At 35.5% G+C, this 9,389-nt stretch overlaps 1 protein-coding gene across 1 annotated transcript; it reads left to right on the forward strand.

The window, feature by feature from the left end:
* Positions 1-814: 814 nt before the first annotated feature.
* LOC142978198 (uncharacterized) lies at positions 815-7,223 on the forward strand. The gene is made up of 7 exons (XM_076122532.1): positions 815-946; positions 2,120-2,202; positions 3,568-3,742; positions 4,311-4,441; positions 6,250-6,313; positions 6,491-6,608; positions 6,886-7,223. The coding sequence occupies exons 2-7, from the start codon at positions 2,121-2,123 to the stop codon at positions 7,093-7,095; spliced, it is 780 nt and encodes a 259-aa protein (XP_075978647.1). The 5' UTR covers positions 815-946; position 2,120; the 3' UTR covers positions 7,096-7,223.
* Positions 7,224-9,389: the final 2,166 nt, after the last annotated feature.

Below are 9,389 nucleotides of genomic sequence, written 5' to 3' on the forward strand. Positions count from 1 at the left end.
GTCGCGAGCAGTAGCTGGTACCTATGTCGATAAATGCAACTTCCGAACTTGCAGTCTGTAAAACGTGGAAACATTTTCAGCTATGGTTGCGTGTATATTATATATGAATAAGAAGGTAAGTATCAGTCAGATTATCAGTCAAGGATAGATTATCCGATTGATAAAATTAAAAAAAGAATAAGAGAACAAATCTGTCAACATTTTACAGTGTTCAATTAGCCGATACTTGATGTAGTAAGACCGGCAACAAGCCATCAAAATTTGTGATAGTCAACTAAAAAGTAAAAGGTAAAAGATGCACTTTCTAGGCGACCAGACATATTCAGTTCTGCTCGAATCATTAACATAGTATGTGTCAGATCATAAGCTTTATATTTTGTTGGTGTGTATGCCTAAGTAAGCATAATGTTTCGTTCTAAATCTAGACCACGTACTGTGTATAGTCGTAGTTTGAGCACTTCGTTCTTAGGTCTAAACTTATTTTATGCTTTTTATAATAAAATATCAGGTAGATAAGTACCTATGTTTTCTGTCGCCTGGTGTCGAAGCGTTGAAGTTGAAGAGATGTCTACAAATACATGGAAGAAAGAAACTACTCCGCAAATAACTTTTTTGCCGTTTTTTTCCTTCAACGTAATTGATAAAACAAATCAATTAATTATAAAGATAGCACAATCTTACGATTACTCCTTGCTACTTGATTAAGCTCTTTTTGTTATAATCGTCAATTAATATATTCTTATTCTTTCAACAACTGCTAAAAAAACAACAATGGGTACTACGATTAATCCTGATAAGTGTCTTAATACGACACTGATGACTTTTATCTGGTTATTTAATATTGATATGATTGATGAAGGAAATCACTGCTGATCGGGAATTTTATAGGTACCGAGTTGGTACGGAAGACGTACAGTGTGAATTTGTGTGTCGTGAAAACCGCTAGGTGAGTTATTCTTGAAACTTTACTATTTACAAAAACAAACATCTACATTACAACAAGTGCAATGGCTTTTCGAAGTTTATTGTGTATTTAAAATGATAAACGAAGCACTTGCTATAACGGTGAAGAGAAACACCTTGCATGCCTTGCCTGAGACTCCTTCGAACGATTCTTGACGTAATCCAAAATAAGCAAGCGACTTTCAATTAGGGAAGTGGACCTGGCACGCGCACATCAGAAGCAGCGAAGTATCTTTTAAAATACATACAATAAGGTCGCTTGAAGTAAAGATACTTCGATTGCAATTAGATATTGCAAAATTATAAAAAAGTTCCATTGAGTGGGAGGTATAAAAATCGTGTCAGGAAATGTGCATAATCTAACTTCCACCATAAAACGTTAATCGTTTATCAAGTTTGTCCCAAAAATATTTCGGGTACATCCAGGAAATACAATTAAGTGCAATTATTTTTACATCTATACTAAGCTGAACAGTTTGTTTGTTTGTTTGAACGCGCTAATCTCAGGAACTACTGGTCCGATTTGAAAAATTCTTTCACTGTTAGATAGCCCATTTATCGAGGAAGGCTATAGGCTATATCATCACGCTATGGCCATTAGAAGCGGAGTAGTAACGAAAAATGTTATTTTCTCTTACGTGACGCAAGCGAAGTTGCGCGGGTCAGCTAGTTAGTTAATACAAAGAACTGAGAATTAAGTATTAAAAGGATAGGGTTAGTCAAAAGAGGTGAATCCTCTTTGTCATTATTTTATTATGTTATTCACAGATATGAGGTATTACCACACATTCATGTTGTCAGGGTAATACCAAAGACTCATTGCGAATTATACCTAGAGTACGCTCACTATATCGTCAAGGACCTACATTTTACTGAATAATGAGTAAATAACTAGCTTACACTTAATATCATTATTATTTAAACCTGAATAACTAGTATAAATAGTCTCTATTGTACACGAAACATATGCAATCATTACCTGTTCACTTGGACCTAATGTAGTCAGATTATGGTCAAAAAATGTTTATTAGCCATACTATATACCTATCCACTTATATTTTAGGATGAGATACGATCGCCATTACATGGTGATGCACAATTTTAATGACTATAATCATTTCCGCCAGTGTCAACGTAAAATATGTAATTGTTTCAGAATGAAACTTATACTGGTATTGATGTTGTGTGCCTTGGCGGCCGCGGCGCCCAATGCTGAGAAACCAAACCACGTTGACGCGAGTAAGTTTTATAATTACTTCAACTATAGATATACCTACCTACTTATAGAAACAAGGTTTAAGTATCTGTTTAAATAACTGCTTTCTGGAGTGTTTTACATTTACATTGGTACTGTTATACCAAGACATCATACAGATATTAAGCAATCTTCATTTAAATGTTGTGGCTTTTTTCATTTTGTCTATCTGTCGTCTTCATGTAAGTCAAGCGGAACCGTGAGTAATCACATCAGCTAGAACGTTCTTTTTAGGATTCCGTAGCTGAATGGCGAAAACGGAAATCTTTTTAAATTCGTCACGTCTGTCTGTCTGTCACCGACACTTCATTCCGAGTCTTTTATTTTGTTATATATCAACGAATATGATGACTAATCCTTTGACTGTTTGTTACATAAGTTCTATTAAAGCAATGATGGGTTATCAAAAGTGGTAGTTTAGTGTACCTGGGAAATATCTAGCTAATTGAAACTACGTATCTTAAACATATGTACATGCACAAGAACGATGACAAGTTACATATGACGTGCAATAATTATACAACTCATTACAACTGTCTATCATTTTCACTGTTCCGATGCATGCTAAAGCTTAAGTTCGAGAAAACACCTATACCTACATACCTAATAATAATTGAGAAGAATTGACAATACATATTTGATCTTAATTGGACTTCTTAGCAAAGTTCTTAATCGTTTATAGTTTTGCATTCAAGTAATACAGCAGTTTTAAAAAAATAGGACTGAACCTTAAATAAATCTACTAAATCTTTGCTACTAATCTTTACTACTAAACTACTAAATCTTACTAAATCTTTTCTGTTATTTGTAATTTCTTTTCTGTGACTTCTTTTGGTTACCCCCAAAGAAGATTTTTACAGAAACTAGATCATATCATACTAGTACGCAACAACTGATACAAGATATTCAATATCGCTTGACTGATTATAGGTTTTTAGAGATCATTCAGATAGGATAATTACATATCGAAATGCGTAATAAACGTATTATTATTGTCGTCATAGTTAATTTTTCCTTAAGCAGATGCCTATAATGTAATCTATGATTTTGACTGCCTCTCTGGCGCGATCGGTAGTGTATTCGAATGCTGATCATGTCTTTGATTGAGGGTTCGATTCCCGCGTTAGGCAAAGTGCTATTATAAATGTACCTTTATTAGAATATTTCTCAATAGTAACCCGGAGTTCGGTAACGTCCGGTTAATGGCAATATGCTCGCTCCCTTTTACATAAGGCTAACATAATTAATGGCGAAACGTCGATGTATTTCATGCACCTCTGCCTGCCCTTTCGGATATAACAGGCGTGATATTATGTATGTATGATTTATGTAAAATAATGTTTCGTCAGATACGGCTGAAAGCCGCAACTGGGTGTTGGACCAGGCCGTGAACCAGTTGATCCGTCAGCTGATCTCGTACGTGCGACGCATCATCAACAATGGCTCCTCACTCTTCGACATCCCACCTCTGGACCCTCTCGAACTTGAACACATTCACTTGGAGGTTCCTGCTGGACTTATCAAGTAAGATACCAACGAATTAACCGTTTAGAACATGGGTTCCCAACCTTTTCTTAATCCGGGACCACTTTTATACTATTCTAGTTTGCAGGGACCATCTATGTAAGTATCTTAAAAATAAACTGTAAAAATCATCCGGAAATTTTAATTCGCTAATCAATAGGGTAATCATTCGCGGACCACATTTTGACTTCTCCGGCGGTCCACCGGCGGTCCGCCAAATACTGGTTAGGAACCACTGGTTTAGAACTTTCGAAGCGGTAACAAAATTATAAACCATTCATACTAGTCTCATACAATTTAAAATAGGCATTCTGGCAAATTTTTTTTTGATGTATTTTTTGTTGATAGTCGATTGTTTCCTTGTTTGTTTTGATTTGTTACATAACAGGCAAAACAAATAATCAGAATCGACAAATATAGTTTCGCAATAGTACCTACCTACATATAGAAGGATGTACAGACGGATGAATGTTGAGATTTACTTTTGAACGGATTGCAGAGGAAAAAGCTCATTATCTCATTAAGTTTGTTTATTATGTATTGTTTTAAAATGTGGTTTTCTCTCCAGCCTCGACTTGGATCTGAAGAACATTCTCGCCACTGGTATCGGTGGTTTCGTGGTGCACAGGTCTCGCTTGAACGTGGGTGACCTTACCTTCGACCTGGACATCTCTGTGCCCTCCATCGATGTTTCTGCTGGTAAGATAACACTTTTACAAAAGCATTTTTAATTAAGGTAGATATTTGTGCAGATATGGTTATGATATCATTGATTTGGTGCAGGTGACTATGATGTCATGATAACGTGATATAATTATGACCTGCATTTAAAATGAGTTATAAATAATGATGATAAATGCTGAATGAAAGTAGATAGCAGAGGAGCTTTTATAAACCTGTAGAATGCTGTAGCTCTGATATGTGCGGAAAGTATTGCATTTTTTATTCTGTCTGGCGTAGAATTATAAAGGTACAGTGTGTCTTTATAGACCAAAAGACATTTACTCGTATGATTGCGATACAAAAAATCTTGTACCTACTCGTAATATAAGTACGTAGGTACATTAAAAAAAAGTCTAGTCTAAACGCAATTTAACTCAACTCATTGTTTTAATCAAAACATATTGTTGGTGTTCACTTGTTATTAAGTACTTAATCAAAATACGATATTAGCTATTCAATGGCTGACGTGTATTCGTTTCTACGTAAAAGATAATGAACGCTGCGTCGTGGGGCCGAGTCACGGATGCAACTTGAGGCTATGTAATACGTATGTACTAATGGTACTTGTATACTTACATACCGAAGTACATACAATGTATTAATGTAGACAAATCTTGTACTGAGGAGCCAAGTTGACATCTATAGACGGGGTAATTGAGCGGAACGTACAATGACGGAGCACACGCATGCGTACACACGGTTTTTTTTAAGAGTTATTATTAAAGCAAAGGTCTCCCCATAGCTTTCCACTGCTTTCAAGCTATGTCCGGCGGTCTAGGTCTATCCTAAAAGATGAAGAGACGACCTTCACTCCTCGCCTCTTTTTTTTAAGGGTTACAATATTTCAATTAGATTATGTCGGTGTATTCCAACTTATGATACTTGATTATTCCTTTTTTTATTTCAAACCTCATTGTTACAGAAAGCGTATGTAGCTTTTTGTGAATATACTTAATACAAAAGACTAGGTCTTGAGACTAGCTGTGTGTTTAGATAATCTAGGTACCTTACCTACCTACTTAGGAATATTTTTAATTTTATTATTGTAAGTATTCAAAATATTCCGCTACTTAAGCATCACTTAATAGTTAGTCTTAAGCCGCTTTATAATTACTTCCTCCTCATCATATTTCGAGGAAATCAAATCAAAGTATTTATTTTTATCTCCGCATGAAAAATAACAATGCTAGATTAACGTGAGTCAGGGTTAATATTAAGGTTAATTGTGCGTTATCAATGACGTTTGATCTAATCGTTGATAATGACTCAATACATGTGTTTTTATAATTTTTTTTGCTAATAAACGTGACAATATTGCTTTTGTTATTACACACTATATTCCGTAGCATGATTTTTCTACAGTCGGTGATATTTATTTATCGCTTGTATGTATTGCAAAAAAAGTTCCTACGGTGCCCGCTAGAGGCGCTGATCAGATTTTCGCACAATTTCTAATTATTTCTTTAAAAGCTAGCAGACCGACCTTATCAAAATAGGGAAAAGTGGAAAACTCGGCATGCTTTTCATTGTCTACTGTCTATGGACGCTCGTTTTTATTTTGTTAATTACCAGTTCACTAGTTACGTACAGTTTTTGGTGTGCTATTAAGTCACAGTACATTTTATGAAATCAATAACTTTATACTTATTTGCTTCTTTACAACTAACTTCTTTCTCTCTATCAAAATCTGTAGCAAATAAACGTACAAACATACTCTGAAAGTTACTCTATTATTTAGCCTCAAAAAGTTAAATGACTAACGTTTATTTATATTTTTATTTCAGAACACTACGACCTCATCGGTGACTTCCTCACAGCTATCCCTCTTTACGGCAAAGGAAGCGCAGTGTGAGTCTAACTGCACTTTTATTATCAAGCTATATTAAAGTATTTCTAGCAATTCTTGTCCTTCAAACAAAATTAAATTTGTATTATTAACTCGTAACACTACAGATTAGAACAATATTCAAGCAAATAAAAACAAACCCTTTAAAAATACTATGTTATACATAATTATATTTTTAGGTTCAAAGCAGAAGGTTTCCGCCTACAAGCTAAACTCTACCTAGAACCATGTGAAAATAACACGTCTGTGCTCATCAAAAAAATCGAAAACGCAGCCTTCGAAATTCCTTCATTCAAGGTAAGAAAACCTCAAATAATGAAACATTATACATAGTTCGTTAGTGACAGAATTTTTTTTTTCTTTTTACATCATTACATAATTTTTACTAAAAGCCTGAGTACCTATATTTCATATAAACTTTATGGCACTAGACGTAACGGCCAAGTTACCATGAGAGTTACTGAATAACGGTAAAAATACTTCCAACTGAATCACAAAAAAATTCAAGTTCTTGAAGAATGTTGAGCATGCAATGCTGATATAGATACCTGCCTAATTCTTTCTCATATTTCAGTCTCAACTTACCGGAGCCATCGGCGGTGGTGACATCGACGGTATCGTGAACGCCGTGATCGACGAAGTGCTTGTGGACTACGTCAACAGATTCCAGGGTGCCATCTCTACAGCGGTTGCCAAGCACTTGCCAGCCCTCGCCAACCCCGTACTCGGCCAGCTTGATACATGGAAGTACATCGCTCTCCTGCCTGGAAGACCTCGGGAATAAAAGCTAGCCTACTTACTGACATATACTACCTACTACTAATTCATAAGCTGTACAGCATCGCAGAACGAGTGATAATGACATTTACACGGGTGATTTTTGTCATCGCAAAATAAATTTTGTTACAAGTTTTTCGTCTCATTAATACCTATATACATTACCTACCTACTAACGATCTTCTTTATGCCCCTCCTAAACTCTTAATTATGCTATTTTAATACTTAAGTACATACCTACCTACATATATGTAGGTACATAAAATCATGCCTTTTCCCACAGGAGAACGCAACTTGAACGTCCTCCTTGCAAACTTCTCTTGCTTCTTTTACATCTAAGTAACTACCTAGCTTAGCTATAAATCCAGGCTCGTCTAAGGCTTTGTATAAATGTATCATAGGTATTACTGCGTATAATGTATGTAATCGTCTAATTATGTACTAGCTGAGTATCTACTTGCTACAAAATTAACTTAGTTGCAAGGTCAATCATCTGATAATAATGATCGGTGAATATTTGGAATTGTTATTTTATCTGGTTTAGCCATAATCAAGGTTAATAACTAACATTACATTTTATTTATAGCAGTAAGTAGGTACTTTGAGTATGTAACGTGACTATAATGTTTGTTTACGAAAATAGATTGTTATAGGTAGGTATCTCACTGTATTTTCATACTTCTGGTAGATACTCATATAGGTACTGTGGTCGGTAGACAAAACGATATAGGCACTACCTACTGTGATACGATGCTTATTATCCATGTTAAATTATTGGTATTTAGGGGAGGTATAAAAAATGTATAAAAACCACAAATTGTAGTTGTTTCATCTCATTTTTTATTGTGGCAAAATCGGCGTTTCACTATTACCAAAGTATTGTTAAGTAGTTTTCTTTAGAGGTAGATAGGCAAGCGAGACGGGAGTTATTAAATACAAATCATTATTTCTTTAACGTCGCGCATCATAGTCCCAGTCTTCGACCCACACTTCGCGGCAAGTGCCAGAGATGTCAAGCTGGAATCCGTCTGGACAGCTACTGTTCCAAGTAGGTGAATCTTCATCAAACGCACTCTGTATCACGACACTTCGTTTCTCCACACTCGAGAGCTCGACCACTGGCGCCACTAGTCCTTCTCGCGGTTTAATATTCCGCGATAGAGCACTACAAGCCAATAACACAAATATAAAAGATGTATGCCGAATCATTTTCAGGAATATGAGTGTCACAATCTCGAGTCCACCGAGTTGAATGAGGATTTGGTGATTTATCACGGCACGTGTAGATTATGAACTTCCTTCGCCCACGCGAGTCCTGTGTCCACGACTGAAACTGTGCATGTGCGATACGGACCAGTCTTCATGTCAATCCTAATTGAATGCGTAGGTACTGCTACTGATAAATTCTGGTAACTGCTATCAGCTGTGTTTTCTAAGTATTTCACAAATTGTCATCATCTACCAAGTATTTTGAATTAGTCACGGTACGACGTTGTAAATAATAGGCTACATACTTATGTTTTCGATATATATACCTACTTATAGAAAGTCTCCTTAGTAAATTAATATCATTGGACAACTGGGTGTGAGTTTCGTCACCTGATTCCTGACTACTGTACTATGGTAGCCAGAAAACTGATAAACACAATTTTAAACTTCCAAAATACATACTTATATAGAAACATTTACAACCAGGCTCAGAATAAATACTCGTGCTTATCACACAAACATTTGTACCGGGTGAGATTCGAACCCGCCACACGTGGCGCTATAATCATTGCGGCGAGGTGACCACGTTAACCGCTGCGCTGCGCAAAACGTGCAGTTAGTCGATATTGAATTGAACTAACTGCATAGGGGAATTTTATTATATTTAAGTATAATGATTTCTACAGCCATTTAAACACGCTGCCTTGTTCGACTGTGTTACCACAGCATAAAGTTTACTTTACAAACACACATAATTTCATAACTGGTCACACTTGATAATGAATAATGCAGGGGAACTCCCAAAAGAACAATTTACGTTTGATAAATAAAACGGAAATAATAATAAGTAAAAGTTACTTTATTATTTATACATGCAAAATCACTTGAATGTTAATAAAATTTCGTAAATGCAACTTAGTTTAACAATAGCCAACAAGATATTCTTACTTCTTAAAAATTAATAAAATTTGTAATAAAATAGTGTTTAGTTATCTCTGTATGATTCCAGGGAAACTCCCTGTCCAATGGGGCATAACAAAGCACGGACTTTTTATGTACACAAGGAAACTTGCATAGATTAATAAGATCACA

Source organism: Anticarsia gemmatalis, chromosome 2 (genome assembly GCF_050436995.1).
Source record: "Anticarsia gemmatalis isolate Benzon Research Colony breed Stoneville strain chromosome 2, ilAntGemm2 primary, whole genome shotgun sequence".
Lineage (NCBI taxonomy): Eukaryota > Metazoa > Arthropoda > Insecta > Lepidoptera > Erebidae > Anticarsia > Anticarsia gemmatalis.

Excerpts from the sequence above, each read along its gene's own strand:
- LOC142978198 (XM_076122532.1), top strand. The coding sequence starts at position 2,121 with ATGAAACTTATACTGGTATTGATGTTGTGTGCCTTGGCGGCCGCGGCG. Across the intron at positions 3,743-4,310 it reads GTTCCTGCTGGACTTATCAA|CCTCGACTTGGATCTGAAGA; the intron begins GTAAGATACCAA and ends TTTTCTCTCCAG. Across the intron at positions 6,609-6,885 it reads TCGAAATTCCTTCATTCAAG|TCTCAACTTACCGGAGCCAT; the intron begins GTAAGAAAACCT and ends CTCATATTTCAG.